This window comes from Diabrotica virgifera, chromosome 1, assembly GCF_917563875.1.
Source record: "Diabrotica virgifera virgifera chromosome 1, PGI_DIABVI_V3a".
Classification (NCBI taxonomy): Eukaryota; Metazoa; Arthropoda; class Insecta; order Coleoptera; family Chrysomelidae; genus Diabrotica; species Diabrotica virgifera.
This window is the reverse complement of record NC_065443.1, coordinates 185,220,403-185,239,389: the sequence shown is the minus strand read 5'-3', so window position 1 is coordinate 185,239,389 and position 18,987 is coordinate 185,220,403. Positions and strand designations below refer to the sequence as shown.

Here is an 18,987-nt window from a genome sequence, read left to right as displayed (position 1 = left end):
AAAGCTATAAAAACCCAGCGACTACGGTGGTATGGACACTTAAAAGGAATGGTCGAAGAAAAAGATGTAAGGAAAGTTACAATGTGGAACCCAAATATAACAAGGGTGAAAGGAAGACCAAAAAGTAGGTGGGAAGACCAGGTATTAGAGGACATAAAAAGATTGAAAGTGCCAAGATGGAGACAGAAAATACAGGACCGGCATATATGGAGGAAAATAACAGAAAACGCTAAGAGGAACCCTAGATTAGACTAGTTAACTGGAGAGAAGAAAGAATGTGGAGTGACTCACCACAATAAATGAGTCAATGAGCTCAATAAGAGTGGCTCCAACTCCACACGGAGTGTATAGCCTGTATATATATATATATATATATATATATATATATATATATATATATATTGAAAAACAAAAAAAAACAAAAGATGTAAATCTTTGAAACACACTCAGTGATCAAAAGATCTAAGTTATTGGTTTACCGACCAAACGTAACTAAATCAAACAAATGAAATAGAGAATGTGGAAAAATCCCCTTACGAAAAATTCACACATCCACCATTTCAGGTTGGGAAAAAATTTCTTGAATAGAATCAAAGATCCAAACACCTGTTCTTAGAAATGTGTTTCGCCCTCTTCAACCTCTCTGGGCTTATCAATAAAGATGAGAGGTTGAATATCTTTAGACACATTCCATCAAAAAACAACATTCGAGACCCAGACATAGCAGGAGCGTATATCTACGCCGCATAATCTGACCATGACAGCCTCACGTTTTAATTCCCTAATTACTATAAGTAAAATATATGTTTGAAAAACAAAAAAAACAAAAGATGTAAATCTTTGAAACACACTCAGTGATCAAAAGATCTAAGTTATTGGTTTACCGACCAAACGTAACTAAATCAAACAAATGAAATAGAGAATGTGGAAAAATCCCCTTACGAACAATTCACACATCCACCATTTCAGGTTGGGAAAAATTTCTTGAATAGAATCAAAGATCCAAACACCTGTTCTTAGAAATGTGTTTCGCCCTCTTCAACCTCTCTGGGCTTATCAATAAAGATGAGAGGTTGAATATCTTTAGACACATTCCATCAAAAAACAACATTTGGGTCTCGAATGTTGTTTTTTGATGGAATGTGTCTAAAGATATTCAACCTCTCATCTTTATTGATAAGCCCAGAGAGGTTGAAGAGGGCGAAACACATTTCTAAGAACAGGTGTTTGGATCTTTGATTCTATTCAAGAAATTTTTCCCAACCTGAAATGGTGGATGTGTGAATTGTTCGTAAGGGGATTTTTCCACATTCTCTATTTCATTTGTTTGATTTAGTTACGTTTGGTCGGTAAACCAATAACTTAGATCTTTTGATCACTGAGTGTGTTTCAAAGATTTACATCTTTTGTTTTTTTTTTGTTTTTCAAACATATATTTTACTTATAGTAATTAGGGAATTAAAACGTGAGGCTGTCATGGTCAGATTATGCGGCGTAGATATACGCTCCTGCTATGTCTGGGTCTCGAATGTTGTTTTTTGATGGAATGTGTCTAAAGATATTCAACCTCTCATCTTTATTGATAAGCCCAGAGAGGTTGAAGAGGGCGAAACACATTTCTAAGAACAGGTGTTTGGATCTTTGATCCTATTCAAGAAATTTTTCCCAACCTGAAATGGTGGATGTGTGAATTGTTCGTAAGGGGATTTTTCCACATTCTCTATTTCATTTGTTTGATTTAGTTACGTTTGGTCGGTAAACCAATAACTTAGATCTTTTGATCACTGAGTGTGTTTCAAAGATTTACATCTTTTGTTTTTTTTTTGTTTTTCAAACATATATTTTACTTATAGTAATTAGGGAATTAAAACGTGAGGCTGTCATGGTCAGATTATGCGGCGTAGATATACGCTCCTGCTATGTCTGGGTCTCGAATGTTGTTTTTTGATGGAATGTGTCTAAAGATATTCAACCTCTCATCTTTATTGATAAGCCCAGAGAGGTTGAAGAGGGCGAAACACATTTCTAAGAACAGGTGTTTGGATCTTTGATTCTATTCAAGAAATTTTTCCCAACCTGAAATGGTGGATGTGTGAATTGTTCGTAAGGGGATTTTTCCACATTCTCTATTTCATTTGTTTGATATATATATATATATATATATATATATATATATATATATATATATATAAATAAATAAGCAAAATCATTGGCTAATAATCGTAAAGTGAATGTGGATTTAGTTGGAAATATATAAAATGATGAAGGGTAAAAATATATAAAAATATTTGTACTCGATTATCCAACATCATTTTACATTATATATATATAGTTTATATGACACCATTTGTTTTAACTTTTATACTTCTGTTCTCCAGTGGACCAAGTTCACCAACTTTTTGGTGATCAAGTTTTTGTTCACCAAGTTTTTGGTGAAAGCAAGGAATTTACCAGTAACAATTTAAATGAACAACAAGATGATGATGACATAACATACGAAGAATACAGGGAAGCAATTTTAAAATTAAAAAATGGCAAGGCTGCAGGACACGATAATATTAAGGCTGAGCTAATTAAATATATGGAAGGAGAAGGATTACAATTACTATGGAAGATCATAAGGAGCTGTTGGCGTACCGGATGCATACCTAGAGATTGGACGCTTGCAACTATTCTACCATTACACAAAAAAGGCGATAAACATAAGTGTTCTAACTATAGAGGAATATCATTGTTGGTAGTTGCTAGTAAAATCTACGAAATAATACTAGAGAAAAAGCTGTGAGAAAAGATCGAGGCCACACTGGATGACAGCCAATGCGGCTTTAGGCCAGGGCGAGGTACAACCGATCTCATATTCACGGTGAGACAGTTATCAGAAAAAGCCCTAGAGCATAACAGTAAGTTGTATCTCTGTTTTGTGGACTTGGAAAAAGCATTTGATCGGGCGCCACGTAACAAGATCTGGGAAATATTAAACCGTAGAAATGTGAAACCGAAGTTAATCCAAGCAATAAAGAGTATATATAAATGTACACGTAATAATGTAAGAACGAACAATTGCTCATCTCTTGAATTCTACACAAGGACAGGTGTAAGACAAGGTGGTGTTCTGAGTCCTTTGTTATTTATCACTCTAATGGACGAAATTGCAAAAGAATGCAGGGGTAAGGTAAAAAGAACTAGGGTTGGGGTGTATAAACTTCAACAAGTTTGCGTGTCAGAGTTGATATATGCCGATGACCTGGTTATTGTGGCAAAATCAGAAAAAGACTTGCAAGTAAATGTGAATGTTTGGAATGAAGCCTTTAAGAAATTTGGGATGAGAATAAATATTGAAAAAACAGAAGCTTTAGTAATATCGAAAACACAAGAAAATATAAATGTTAAGTTGAATAATGAGACCATTACACAAGTTGAGGACTTCAAGTATCTAGGATCAACAATGAATGGGCAAGGAAATATAGAACCAGAAATAAACAGCAGGGTAATGAGTGCAACAAAATTATACTATGCACTAAATAAAAGTTTTATTAGGAAGAAAGAAGTAAGCCTGAAAACAAAAATGAAAGTATTTCAAACCGTATACGAGCCGGTGCTACTCTACGGTAGTGAAACGTGGACAGTGAACGACAACATCCGTAGTAAAATCCAAGCATGCGAAATGCGATATTTACGTGCGGTATCCGGGGTGACCAGACGTGATCGTATAAGAAATGAAGACATACGTGAAAGGTGCGGTGTTGGAAGGACCTTAGACAGACTTGAAACGAAACAGTTATCGTGGTTCGGACATATGGCGAGAATGAGTGAAGGTAGAACTGTAAAGAGGGTATGGAAAGCGGCATCTGACAACAAACGAAGAAGAGGCAGGCCAGCAAGAACGTGGAATGCAAATATTGGAAAGGCTTGCGGAAAAAGAAATATTGGGTGGAGAGAAGCAGAAAGACTAGCTACCGACCGAAAGGCATGGAGACGTCTCATTTCTCCACTTACCTCGACACCGTAAGGTACAAGAGGACGGCTTAAGTAAGTAAGTATATATATATATATATATATAAATAAATAAGCAAAATCAGTGGCTAATAATCGTAAAGTGAATGTGAATTTAGTTGGAAATATATAAAATGATGAAGGGTAAAAATATATAAAAATATTTGTACTCGATTATCCAACATCATTTTACATTATATATATATATATATATATATATATATATATATATATATATATATATAGTGGTTTGAAGTTTCAGCAATTCGGTCATGTGAAATAAAAGTCTATTTGTTATTTCTCAATATTTCGTCACACTTTTATTTCACATGACCGAATTGCTGAAACTTCAAACCACTATAACACAGTACGGTCGAAAATATTTGTACAAATATATATATATATATATATATATATATATATATATATATATATATATATATATATATATATATATATATATATATATAGTTTATATGACACCATTTGTTTTAACTTTTATACTTCTGTTCTCCAGTGGACCAAGTTCACCAACTTTTTGGTGATCAAGTTTTTGTTCACCAAGTTTTTGGTGAAAGCAAGGAATTTACCATCTATTTTCCAGCTTTTCATTGTTCTTAAGATGTGGTATGTCCACGTAGTGTCGAATGCTTTTGTGATATCAAAGAAAATTGCTATTAATTTTTGTTTATGTATAAAGGCTTCATGTATTTCAGATTCTAATGCTATGATATTATCTATTGTAGACCGTTCTGATCTGAATCCACTTTGGATGCATGTAAGGAGATTTTTCTTTTCTAAGTACCATTTTAATCTTTTCTATCATTTTGCAAATGCTACAGGTAAGAGAAATTGGTCGATACGAGGAAGAACAGTTTTTTGGTATATTGTCTTTTAAAAACGGTATGATAATTTCTTGACGCTACAAAGATCGACATTTATGGGTTGCATAAATTTTGTTGAAAATCTCTACTAAAGCAACTTTGGCACTAAAGGTCGCGTCATATTATAATGCACGTTGCGTTTTCGGCACGTAGCGTTTCGTTTGCGAAAAATATAATTTAACGGTTTTTAAATTGAACAATTCATATTGTACGTATAAGACACGTAACGTAGCGTATAAGACACGTTACGTCTGCGTTCGGTTCATTCGAAAACAATATTTTTCGGATGTTGACAGATACGGGTCGTTTTCCCCTTGTTGTTTATGTAGGTATTTCTTTGAATTTGATACCGAGTATTTAGACCGGTCAGTATCGTCGCCCTCGCTAGCGAAATTATTCCGATTCGATTTTTTGCCCAAATTTACTCAAAGAGAGGTTCTTATAACATATCCACAGGGTGCCAGGCGGTGCCGTGGTCGAAAAATTGTTTAAACAATATTTTTTAAACAAATTCACAAAAATATTTTTTCATTCGAGCAATATTTTTTTTAGATAATTTGGGTAATTCTGAGCAAAAAAGGTTTCTTGTCATTTTTCTCTAAAATTGCGAAAAATCAATGCTTAATAACTCGATTAAAAATTATTATTATGAATTTCAATAAGTGACCAAATCAAGTTTCAAACAACTTCTTCAAGGTCCTGAAGAGATTTTTGTCATTATTTTATTACAAAGCTGTTATTTTTAACTATTAACAATTACCGCTATAGTCCAACTCTATCGTCGCCCCCGTTAGCGAAATTAGATTTTTTTGCACAAACTTACTCAAAAAGAGGTCCTTATAACACATCAACAGGGTTCCGGGCGGTGCCGTGGTCTAAAAATTGTTTAAACAATTTTTGTTAAACAAATTCACAAAAATAATTTTTTATTAATAATTTAATTAAACCCAAATTAATAATAATTTGAGTTATTCTGGGCAAAAAAGGTCTCTTGTGATTTTTCTCTAAAATTGATTGTTGTCGAGTTATCCATTTCCGCATTTTTGCAAGATACGTTTTTTGCTAAGAATAACCCAAATTATCTAAAAAAAAATCATTCGTAATGAAAAAATTATTTTTGTGAATTTGTTTAATAAGAATTGTTAAAACAATTTTTTGACAACGGCACCGCCCGGCACCCTGTGGATGTGTTTGTAATAAGGACTCTTTTTGAGTAAGTTTGTGCAAAAAAATCTAATCGAAATAGTTTCGCTAACGGGGGCGACGATACAGTTCGACTATAGCGTTAATTGTTAATAACTAAAAATAACAGCTTTGTAGTAAAATAATGACAAAAATCTCTTTGGAACCTTGAAGAAGGGGTTTGAAACTTGATTTGGTCACTTATTGAAATTCATAATAATACTTTTAATCGAGTTATTAAGCCTTGAAAATGGCCTTTTCGCATTTTTCAAATTTTTAATCGCATGTAACTCGATAACAATGAATTTTAGAAAAAAATGACAAGATACCTTTTTTGCCCAGAATGACCCAGTTTATCTAAAAAAACATTTTGCTCGAAATGAAAAAAATATTTTTGTGAATTTGTTTAAAAAAAATATTTAAACAATTTTTCGACCACAGTACCGCCCGGCAGGGCCGCGTTTAGGTCAATTGCCGCCCTAGGCAATTCTCTAGTAGCCGCCCTTCAAACATGTACCATTTTTGCGAAAAAAAAAATGCAAGCAGAATTTTTTATTTAGGGAGCGTTCAAGTATTATGTAACACGATTTTTGAAGATTTTTTACCCCCTTCCCCCCTACGTAACGCAATTTTTGAAGATTTTTGACCCCCCTCCCAACCTGCGTTACGTAATACTTGAACGGTCCCTTAAATAAGAAATGTATTGTTTGGAAATGTATTAAAATGAGGAACATAGAATTTATAAAAAATAATATTTTACACAAGTGAGAAGAACAAAAATCACACTGATCACAGTATGGTATGAATTCACTTTTGACCGGTGAAAATAAACACAGAATGTTTTACATAAAAATGAAAAATTATGATTATGTATAATTTGCAATTTGCACTAGTATAAGATAGGAATGTGTTGCGATAGCAGTAGCCGTTATTTTTTAACTGTTATTTCACTGAAGCTATTTCACACTGTTACATCATTTTCATAACAACTGAAATATTCAGGTAGCTGACTACTTTTTTAATTATTGTAGACCTATAGGAAGAAAACCTACCCGTGTCCTCTCTAGAGTTCACGTCCGTTTTGTTAATTATTAACAATTTAATTTGTATGTAATTTCTACATACATTACATATATTATGCAATTTTATTATAAATGTATTAATTAATAAAGGGTCTACTTTGTTCAAACATTTCTTGAAAAAATTATTTTTTTCCAAATACCTATTTTCTTAATCATATCATTATAGTATGATATAACTAGATCCAAACCCAGACATCCAAAGTGAAAGTTATCCTCCAGCACCAAATTGTTCTATATGGTCTACATAATGTTCAGAAAAAAGTCACACCATTTTGAGCGTCGGGTTTGGGGAGAAGAGGGGGAGAAATCGGTAAATTCGTAGTTTTTTAAGATTTTCGTCAATATTTCTAAAACTATGCGGTTTAGCATGAACAACCTTCTATACAAAAATGTTCTACATTAAATTCGAAACAAAAAAGGTCCTCTGCATAATCCGTCTAAAATGAACGGATCCAAAGTTATGGAGGTAGTATATTATAATTGGTCCAAAAAAGGCCTAACCCAGACATTAAAAGTAAAAGTTTTCCTCCAATACCAAATTGTTCTATATGGTCCAGATATTATTCAGTAAAAAGTTACACCATCTTGAGCGTCCCGTTTGGGGGGTAAATAGAGGAGAAATCGGTAAATTAGTAGTTTTTTATGTTTTTCGTCAATATTTCTAAAAATATGCTTTAATGTTCTACACAAAAATGTTCTACATTAAATTTAAAACAAAAAAGGTCCTATACATAATTGTTATAAAATCAACGATTCCACAGTTACGGAGGGTGAAAAGTGGAGGTTTTCGATACTTTTTATATTTTTTGAGCAATTTATAATATTTTTATTGATTGAAATAAATTTTCTTTAACAGGATTTGCTATTTCAGTGGCCGATGGTATGTTAGTGATAATCCCTTGAAGAATTAAACGTCAACCTCACCACCCAAAATCATCTTCAATTGCCCAAAAAATATAAAAAGTATCGAAAACCTCCACATTTCACCCTCCGTAACTCTGGAACCGTTGATTTTATAACAATTAAGGATAGGACCATTTTTGTTTTAAATTTTATGTAGAACGTTTTTGTATATAACATTGTTTACGGTTAAACATAGTTTTAGAAATATTGACGAAAAACTTAAAGAAATAACTAATTTACCGACTTCTCCCCCATCTCCCCCCCAAACCGGAAGCTCAAAATGGTGTAACTTTTTAATGAACAATATGTGGATCATGTAGAACAATTTGGTGTTGGAGGAAAACTTTTACTTTGGATGTCTAGGTTAGGCCTTTTTTTGGACCAATTATACTATATTACCTCCGTAACTTTGGAATCGTTCATTTTAGAAGGATTATGTATAGGACATTTTTTATTTCAAATTTATTGTAGAACATTTTTGTATAAAATGTTGTTCATGCTAAACCTCATAGTTTTAGAAATATTGACGAAAAACGTAAAAAACTACGAATTTACCGACTTCTACCCTCCCCCTCTCCCCCTCAAACCCGACGCTCAAAAAGTGTACCTTTTTCTGAACATTATATGGACGATATAGAACAATTTGGTGTTCGAGGATAACTTTCACTTTGGATGTCTGGGTTATGTCATTTTTTGAATCAATTCTATCATATTATTAATGATCATAGAAAAAGTTAAAGTATATTTTAATAATAAATTATTTTTATTAAATAATAATTTATTGAACATAATTTATTCATTAAAATATACCTAAACTTTTTCTATGATTAATAATGATAGTATCATTACAAAAAATGGATTTTTGAGAAAATATTATTTTTTCAAAAATTCTTTAAAAAATTAGACTGTTTATTAATTATTAAATGTCTAGACAAATTGCATATTTGTAATTTACACAAAAGTACATACAAATTAAAAGAAGAAATATCAAAATTCATTGAGTAGATCCCAAGATATAGAAAATGGTAGTAGTTTTAAGTTGCTTTTTTAGTTTTTGAACTCGTGCATTTTTCGGCTCCCGCCAGGTAGCTGACAACTGTTTTAATTGTTGACCTATAGGATGAAAACGTACATGTTTCCTGCCTAGAGTTCGCGTTCGTTTTTTAATTATTAACAATTTAGTGCAATCAACGCAGAAGCTCCCCCTTCACTTACTATGACTAATCATCGTTTGATCTACATTTTTAAAAATTCGAGTAAAATATCATTTTTCCGAATACCTATGTAAGAAGATGTTTTCTACAGACAAAATTTTTAAAGTTATTGTAAATGTTTATGAACTAGTATTTTTTACTATATTAGATAATTTTTATCTTTTCTTAATACATTTTGATAGGATCACTTTTCTACTTTCATTTGGCATACGCAGAATTGTCCTATCTTCATTACTTTCTGCCATTTGTTATTGCAAAACAAAGGTCTCTGGGATAAATAAATAGAATACCTAACTTTTAAACTAATTAATGGATCGGTCTCAAATTTTGGGAGTTTGTTACGTACCCCAATAACCAACTTTGAGTAAAGCAAAACACTACAGTTCTAAGTTAGTTTTAGGAAAACTTATTAATAAATAAAGATTTTCAGTTATTTTGCAGTTTACGAAGCTACAAATTAACTTTTTGACTTTCAAAAATCATCATTTTGAAGGTTTTCAATGTTCTAAAAAAATAAATTTTGTAATTTTATGTCAACTATTTAGCTTTTTAGTTAAGTGCAAAAAATGGAAAAAATCGCGTTGATTGCACCAAATTGTTAATAATTAAAAAACACGAACTCTAGGCAGGAAACATGATGGTTTTCATCCTATAGGTCAAGTCCACAATAACTAAAAAGTAGTCAGCTACCTTGATATTAATTTCATTGTCCCGAACGTGGTCTATTTCTTGCTTATTTCCCTGGCTGGAGTATTATATCAGTGCGACGACACGAATATTATCTCCTTGTAATAATTCAGTTTGAAAATCCTAACTCTAACTCGATTTCCTACTGGTAATCTTTAGTTTCTGCAATATGTGCAATATTGATGTGATCAGTCAATTCACCGTCTTTGCGGAGCTTCTGGCGGCCCAATAATCACAAATTTATGACTTCCGTTTTTTTGGATGAATAGTTAGGTTTAAGATAACAGAATGCCTATGTTTGTTTTATTTTTGATATGAATGCAATTTCTTTTATTTAGAAACGAACGCCCACTTCTATTTCATTGATGGATGAATGATGAATATACATATTTGTTATTCGATTTTAATTTTTAAATACAAATATTTTTTGTACAGTATTTTTGCCGCCCCAGGGGCGTCATTTGATAGGGTTAGGGGAGGCAGTTGCCCCCTCCCCTGAAACTGAAAATGACTAAAATTTACAAAAAATACTTTCAGTTTTCATCATTACATCATTTAATATAATGTATTGTATATTATATAATGCTTGCCCCCCCCCAATCAAAATTTCAAGCCCCTGTGCCGCCCTCTCACAATTTGCCGCCCTAGGCAGCTGCCTATATTGCCTAATGGATAAAGCAGCCCTGCCGCCCGGCACCCTGTGGATATGTTATAAGGACTTCTTTCTGAGTAAGTTTGTTTAAAAATATCGAATCGGAATAATTTCGCTAGCCAAGGCGACGATACTGCCCGGTCTAATTTAAAAAGTAGTTTTCGAGGCAATTTGTCATGTAAGCATGTGTTGTGACAATAAACACATCTGCACCGCACCAAACTGAAACCGACGGAAACGTTCTATGTATGAAAATGTGAATGGGCAGTCCGATTGCCGGTCTGCAAACGCTACGTGCCGAAAACGCGACGTGCATTATAATATGACGCGACCTTAAGAGGAAGTTTTTCGATAAAAATTGGTGGTATATCATCAGGTCCAGGTGAGGTATTTTTGATGTTATTAAGACTTTCATTTAATTCGTCAAGTGTTATGGAAGTGTTTAGTGGGCAAGCAGTATCTTCTAATGTTAATTTTTGATGCTTCTGCTTTTTGTTTATGTTTTAAAAAAGTTGGATGGTACTGCTGATTGCTTGAATAAAATTGATAGTGTTCTACTAAAATTTCTGAGATTTCTTGTTTGTTTGAAGTTGTTAGATCATTTGTAGTTATTGTGTCAATATTGTTAAATGTTTTTGAACCTTTTATCTTCTTTATTTTTTGCCATATATTCCTTATGGGTGTAGATGAGTCAATTGACGACACGTAATTGATCCAGCTCTCTTTTTGCTTTCTTTATTAAAAATCTAGATCTGGCTCTTAAAGATCTAAAATTATCTAAGTTATGAGGAGTGTTATACTTCTTGTATATGTTGAAAGCGTGTTTTGTTTGCTTTAACGCAGATACGATTTCAGTATTCCACCAAGGAAGAGGAGCTTTTGTGATATTTTGGTCTTTCCTATAGAATCTCTTGCTGCGTTTAAAAGTATGTCGTTGAAAGCTGATAGTGTAGTGTCTATATTATCCGATATAGTGAGTTTTGGTATATGCAAGCTTACTAGTTTCGAGTATTTTTCCAATCAGCTGATTTTAGTTTCCAGGTTTCATAGGGTGTTGTACAGGCTTTTTGGTCTTTATCATGAGTAATTATTATTGAAAAATGATCACTATCATTATAGGTGATCCAATGTATTCCATTGAAGAAACGGAGCGATAGTTGAATCACTTATGAATAACTCTATGGAGGAAAATGTGCCATTATATGCTTTGAATCTAGTAGGTGTTCCTGTATTTAATAAAACAAGTTTTATGTTATTAATTGAATCTAATAAGCTTCGTCCGTTTTTATCAGTTCTTGAGGATCCCCATGCGATGTTGTGACAGTTTGTATCACCCAAAATTAATTTTGGGGATGGAATTTGTTTAGATAATTAAATAACCTTTCAAATGAGCTATCACACGACGCCTACTCTCATTTAAAAAAATCAACGATTACGTCACGACGCCCAGATGGATGACGTCAGTAGTATGATTATGATTAATATGCCAAAAAGTAATAATTTAAACATAAAAATCGACCTGTCTCAGGATTTCTCTCCAAATTCACCACTTCTCGAGATAATAAATTTATTCCAACTCAAACGTCCTCACTGTATACAGCGTGTCTACTTAAGTTGGAAACATATGGGAAATACTTAACTTCGTTTTTATTTATTACACATAGGATAACTCTTTTATTATTACTTTTACAAAAAAAAAGGTATACTTTATAAAAATCTCTGTATGTCCTAAGCCCTAAGATGCAACCATCAGATATCACATTTTATTAATTTTATACAAGGTATGTCAAAAAATATGAATTTCATTCAGGAGTAAATTACCTTTATTTTTCACAATATTGAAAAGTGTTATTACAAAAAGTTGTTTAGAATTAAAAACAATGTTTCAAGATGCAATTACATCCTTCTAATTGAAATATTGTAAAATATAAAGGTACATACTATTAAATTCATATTTTTTGACACACCTCGTATTCGTATAAAATTAAAACAAGTTGATATTATATTATGGTTGTATCTCAGTTTTTAGACCAGGCAGAGCTTTTTATGAACAATAACTTTTTTCATAAAATGAATAATAAAAGAGTTATCATATTTGTAATAAATAAAAACGATGATGGGTATTTGTAAAAATTTGTAAAATAGTTTTTTTTTCAACTAGAAGAATGTATTTGCTTAGTTGATCTTAGTTTTTGATTCCAAACAACTTTCCATAATAAGAATTTTCGATATTCAGAGAAATAAAGGTACTTTACTCTTGAACGAAATTCATATTTTTTGACATACCTCGTATAATATTCATAAAAATTGTTGTCTAATGATTGAATCTTAGGTTTTAGATCATGCAGAACTTTTTATGAAGAATAACTTTTTTCTTTCTTTCTTTCTTTCTTTCTCCCCTTCCTTGTACCCTATCAGGATGTCGGATTTGGGATCGCTATTTTAATTTACATTCACCCATCTCTTCCATTATTTTCTGTTTTCCGCCATTATTTTTAATTCCTCGAGTGATTTTCCTTTAACTTTTCCCGCCTCTACCATTTGCTGTATCCATTTTTTTTCTTGGTCTGCCTCTTTTTCTTTTTGCAATGTTCCTTGCTTTATAGATTCTTCTCGTAGTTCTACTGTTTCATTTGTCTCTTTTTTAGTTTATTCATTATTGGTTCTTGGTTGGCCATTCTCCTAATAGTCTCGTTGCTTAATCTATCCCATTTTGTCTTTCCAACTATCCTTCTTAAATGTCTCATCTCCATTGCATTTATTCTGCTCTTATGTTTTTCCAGAATTGTCCAGTTTTCACTTGCGTAGAGCACAGTCGGTATCACTATTGTGTTATATATGTTTATTTTTGTCTCTCTTGCAAGTTCTCTTTTACCCAGTATTGGGGCTAAGGCATAGTATAATTTGTTTGATTTCTTTGCTCTATTTGTTATTTCCCAGTCTATTTTTCCGTCGTTAGTAATGATACTTCCCAGGTATTCGTAAGTTGTAACTATTTAAAGTTCTGAGTTTTTGCATTTTATCTTTATTTAATTAACTTCTTTGCTGTTGATTATCATTATCTTACTTTTTTCCACGTTTATTTCCATTTTTAGCTCTTCTATTTCCTCTACCCATATATCCATTAGTTTCTGCATTTTGTTCTCGGAATCTGCTATTAGTACTATGTCGTCCGCATACATTAAGGACTCTATTGTTACCGGTTGTAATCTATGGTATCCTATTATTGTCTGTAGTTGGTTGGTTCTTGCTCTAATTTTTCTTATTAATTCATTCATTACGATTATTAATAGCAAAGGGCTGAGAATATTTCCTTGTTTAATACCTCTATTCCAATTAAATTCTTCAATTCTTCTGATTAACTTTTCTTTCGTAAAATTAATAATATTTTGTATTTTGACAACGACATCCGATTTGGGCGTCGAAACTTTAATAAAATTTAAACATATAAATAGTTATTCATAAAAATGCCACAAGGAAATAGCTTCAGAACAACATTAATAATAAAAAAGTTTCCCATATGTTTCCAACTTAAGTAGACACGCTGTATAAACAGGGTGTTAGTAAAGTATGAAGAATTTTAAGGGCTAATTCGACATGAAAAAATAATGCCGGTTTGCTTTATAAATATATGTCGCCAAATGCTTCGTTTCCGAGATACGGGGTGTTGAAATTTTTATTTCAAACTGCCAATTTATTTATTGCTCTAAGACCAGTTGAGCTATGAAAATAAAATTTGGTGAGTTTTAGAAGGTAGTTGTTTCGCATTTTTTGACATACAATTAAGACTTTTGTATTCATCATTGGCGCGCCTACGGGTAATGGTCTGAATTTTTTTAAAGAAAAAAATAGTACACCACTAGATATTTCGAATTAAAAATTATTTTTAAATTTCACGTCTAATTTGTGATAAAAAACGTTTCTTGCCTTTTTTCATATGGTGCACCGTTTTTGTACAGAAAATTAAAACATCTTGACGCGTATTTTTCATTTTTTAATACATGATCAAGAAATATCCAATATAATAATACTAAACTGGAACAATAACTGAAAATATTACTAAGAAGATTTTAACTAGAGGTTACAGAAGAATTTTATATTCATCATTGGGGCGTGTACGGGTAATGGTCTGAATTTTTTAAGAGAAAAAAAGTACGCCACTGAGATATGTCAAATTAAAAATTATTTTTGAATTGTTGGTTTAATTTACGACAAAAAATCTTTCTTGCCTTTTTTTCATATGCGGCGCCGTTTTTATGCAAAAAAATAAAACATCTTAACGTTTACAAAGTATTTGAACTAAGTTTCTATGCATTATGGAAAATACCTCAAATACTTAGTAAGCGTTAAGATGTTTTATTTTTTGTATAAAAACAGCGCCCTGTATGAAAAAAGGCAAGAATGATTTTTTGTCGTAAATTGAACGAGGAATTCAAAAATAATTTTTAGTTTGACATATCTCAGTGGCGTACTATTTTTTTTTTCTTAAAAAAATTCAGACCATTACCCGTACGCGCGCCAATGATGAATATAAAATTCTTCTGTTACCTGTAAAAGAGATAATTTTAAACATTGTTTGCAGCTTTGCACCTAGTTTAAATCTTATTAGCAATATTTTCTGTTATTGTTCTAGTTTAGTATTATTATATTGGATAGTTCTTGATAATGTATTAAGAAATGAAAAATACGCGCCAAGATGTTTTATTTTTCTGCATAAAAACGGTGCACCATATGAAAAAAAAAGGAAAGAAAGGTTTTTGTGATAAAAATTAAACAAGGAATTGAAAAATAATTTTTAGTTTGAAATATCTCGGTGGCGTACTATTTTTTTCTTTAAAAACATTCAGACTATCACCCGTATGCGCAACAATGATAAATACAAAATTCTTAATTGTATGTCAAAAAATGCTGCAATAACTACCTCCTAAAACTTACTAAATTTTATTTTTATAGCTCAACTGGTCGTAGAGCAATAAATAAATTTTCAGTTTGAAATAAAAATTTCAACACCCCGTATCTCGGAAACGAAGCATTTGCGGACATATGTTTATAGAGCAAACCGGCATTATTTTTTCATGTAGAATTAGCCCTTAAAATGTTTCTTCTTCTTCTTCTTCTTGACTGGCTTTACAACTCGGGGTGAGTCTTCGCCGCATCCACTATGGCCCTCCATCGTCTGCGATCTTGCGCTTCGATTTGCCATTGTTGTACCCCAATCCTAGATAGATCGGTTTCAACATCATCCTTCCATATTTTTCTGGGACGGCCCACTGATCTTCTACCGTCTGGTCTCTCGAAGAACACTGTCTTTAGCACTCTGTCTTCCTCTGATCTTACTACATGACCTGACCATCTTATCCGATTAGCTTTTATATGTCTGACGATGTTTTCAGTACCACATAGAGTCACCAATTCAGCATTGCGGCGCCTTCTCCACTCTCCTGTCAACTCATCTCTTTGAGGACCAAATATCATTCTGAGGACTTTCCTTTCAAATATCAGCAATTTATTTATTTCTCTCTGATGTAGAGTCCATGTTTCACTCCCATATGTAACAACTGGGCGAATAATTGACATGTACAGTCTTAATTTAGATTGTCTTTTCAGAAGCTTAGATCTTAATAATGATGATAGGGAGTATAATGCTCTATTTCCCGCAGCTATTCTTGCTGAGACCTCTTTTTCTATGTGATTGTCCTCTGTGATTACTGCTCCCAGATATTTAAACTCTTTCACTACTTCAAAGTTGTGGTCATTAATAGTTACGTTCTGCCTAACTCTTGGTCTTGGATTTTTGGTCACCAGCATATATTTCGTCTTCTCTTCATTTATTCGAAGGCCCAGGTTACCTGTTTCCTCCTCGAGCTGTGAAAACACCTCTCTTACGTCTCTTGTAGAATGAGCGACTGCATCTAGATCATCGGCAAAGGCCAACAATAGTTTTGATCCTCGATTTGCGAATCCCCCTGTTAGTTCAGACGATATTTTACTTATTGCGTATTCTAAAGCCAAATTGAATAGCAATGGTGATAAAGGGTCTCCTTGTCTAAGCCCTGATGTTATACTAAATGGCATCGATGTTCTGTTTCCTATCTTTACCTGTGCATATGAGTCTGCCACGCACATTTGAGTGAGCTGCACTAATTTTCTTGGTATTCCCATTTCTAGCATTGCTAGCCATAGTCTGCTTCTTTTTATCGAGTCATATGCTTAAAACGTTTCATACTTATTTACTAACAGTCTGTATAAAAGTTGGGTAAGTTACAAACAGTCGTTTATGCTAACACCTTTAAGGGGGGTAGGCACCGTAATAAGTTACAGACGTTAAAAAAAAAGGGAAATTTAGTGTGATTTTTAATTTCAAACATCTTATTCGAAAGAAACTTTTTGTTTATTCTAAGGGACTTTCGTCCCTCGGTAATAATGTAGTCTTTCGTTCTGGGTTTGTACATTTCAAAAATTTTTATTAGCTTTCTCAGAATTTGACTTAACGTTCGAAACTTAACCAACTTTAACAAAGCTAAAAAAATTGACTTACTTTATCTGAATCCATAATCGTATGCAACCTATGTGCCACAGTTATCACTGTGCAGTCTGCAAATTTCTTCCTTATAGTTTTTTGAATGAGTCCATCTGTATGAAGATCAACATTAGCTGTAGCTTCATCTAAAATTAATATTTTGTTTTGGCGAACTATGGCTCTAGCTAAACAAAATAACTGACGTTGTCCTACACTAAAATTTATTCCACCTTCTGCCATTTTATTATCTAGGCCTTCCGGAAGGTCACTTACAACATATTTAAGCTCTGTATCTTCCAGAGCCTTCCATAATATCTAAAAAAAGAAACAAAAATAAAAAAGTACTACTGTAGATTACGCGAAGTTTAAATTTTAAATAATATTTTTCACACACACATTCTCGTATCAACCCCAGGCCCGAGGGACATGTGTGTTCCAATGGAAAAGTGGGCCCACATGTCCGAAGATCTAACCAGTCACACCCCGTAATGGAGTGGTACCTATCTGACCCCCAAGCTATACCACCACCCCTCCCCATCGAAGGACGTACCGAATGGGGGCTGGATATAGGGGAAACCCTTAAGAATGAAAAATTGAGATAGCCACAGGATATCGAAACACAAATGTCGCTCATCAGGTACTAAGTACCCTTCAGGTAGGTCAAATGGACCATAGCCGCGGAATGTGAGCATCGAGGTCACGTACCGACAGACTTGGGCTTGATGGCCGCACCTTTCGAGCGCTCAGACATCGAGGAGAACAAAATTTATTTTGCCAATTCGCCGGCTGAGTGACCGATCACACACGGTCTGGACAGCGAGACAACGATTTAGATCAGTGCCTTAATGTCCGGAACACATTTTTTTAGGACACAAGTACAAAGTAAAATAAAAAATTAACTAAGTCATTAATAGGAAGAAAAGCTCTTCTAGCTACCCCTAAAATCAGGTGGCTTAACCATATGAAGTTAACTTCACACAAAAGTGATATTAAGAGAAATGTCCCATATTGTGCCCAGGCAGAACATGTGATTAATGATGATCATGTTTTCATGTTTCAAGAAACCACAATTTTAGAAAGGGAAATTAATTTACGTAAAAGAGAATATAAAGAAATGGTTTGGATAAAAAAATCAAATTGCATTAATAAGAGATCTGACATTAATATATTAAGTATCATTTATAATAACATTTTGTCTTATTAATTTTTTGAAAATTTGTTATTAATTTATGTCATTAATTTCTTTCCCAACCCATCGAATTATTATAGTAGTCCAACGACACTTTTTTGAGTGATGTCGAATTGACATACTATCAAAAAAAATTTTACGTTTACATATTACTTTTAAGAAATTTTCATGTTTTTATATAAGTTGTATAATTATTAATTTGTAACCACGAGCAGTAAGTTAAGTTTTGTTTTGAGTTTTATCTAAATTTAAACATTTTTATTTGTAGATAGTCTTGACAAAGAAAATAAAATTTTCGAAAGCTCGACTAATAAGTTCAAAGTGTTTCACTGAATAGCCCAAAAATTTATTGACTGCATTCCCCAAAAAAAATAATTTTATTACATTCCAAGAGTCATTACATATTAACAATCATATATATATATATATATATATATATATATATATATATATATATAAAACAAATGAAATAGAGAATGCGGAAAAATCCCCTTACGAACAATTCACACATCCACTACTTCGGGCTGGGAAAAATTTTTTGAATAGAATCGAAGATCCAAACACCAGCTCTTAGAAATGTGTTTCGCCCTCTTCAACCTCTATGGGCTCATCGGTGAAGATGAGAGGTTGAATATCTTCAGACACATTCCAATCAAAAAACAACATTCGAGACCTAGACAT

At 32.7% G+C, this 18,987-nt stretch overlaps 1 protein-coding gene across 2 annotated transcripts in view; it reads right to left on the bottom strand.

Annotated features, from left to right (window-relative positions):
- The window catches only part of LOC126881687 (probable multidrug resistance-associated protein lethal(2)03659), a 463,648-nt gene that overhangs the window by 4,037 nt on the left and 440,624 nt on the right, over positions 1-18,987 (bottom strand). For both annotated transcript variants that reach the window (XM_050646099.1, XM_050646105.1), the window contains one exon: positions 17,136-17,432. In XM_050646099.1, coding sequence (XP_050502056.1) covers positions 17,136-17,432 — 297 coding nt within the window. The remainder of the gene's footprint in view (positions 1-17,135; positions 17,433-18,987) is intronic.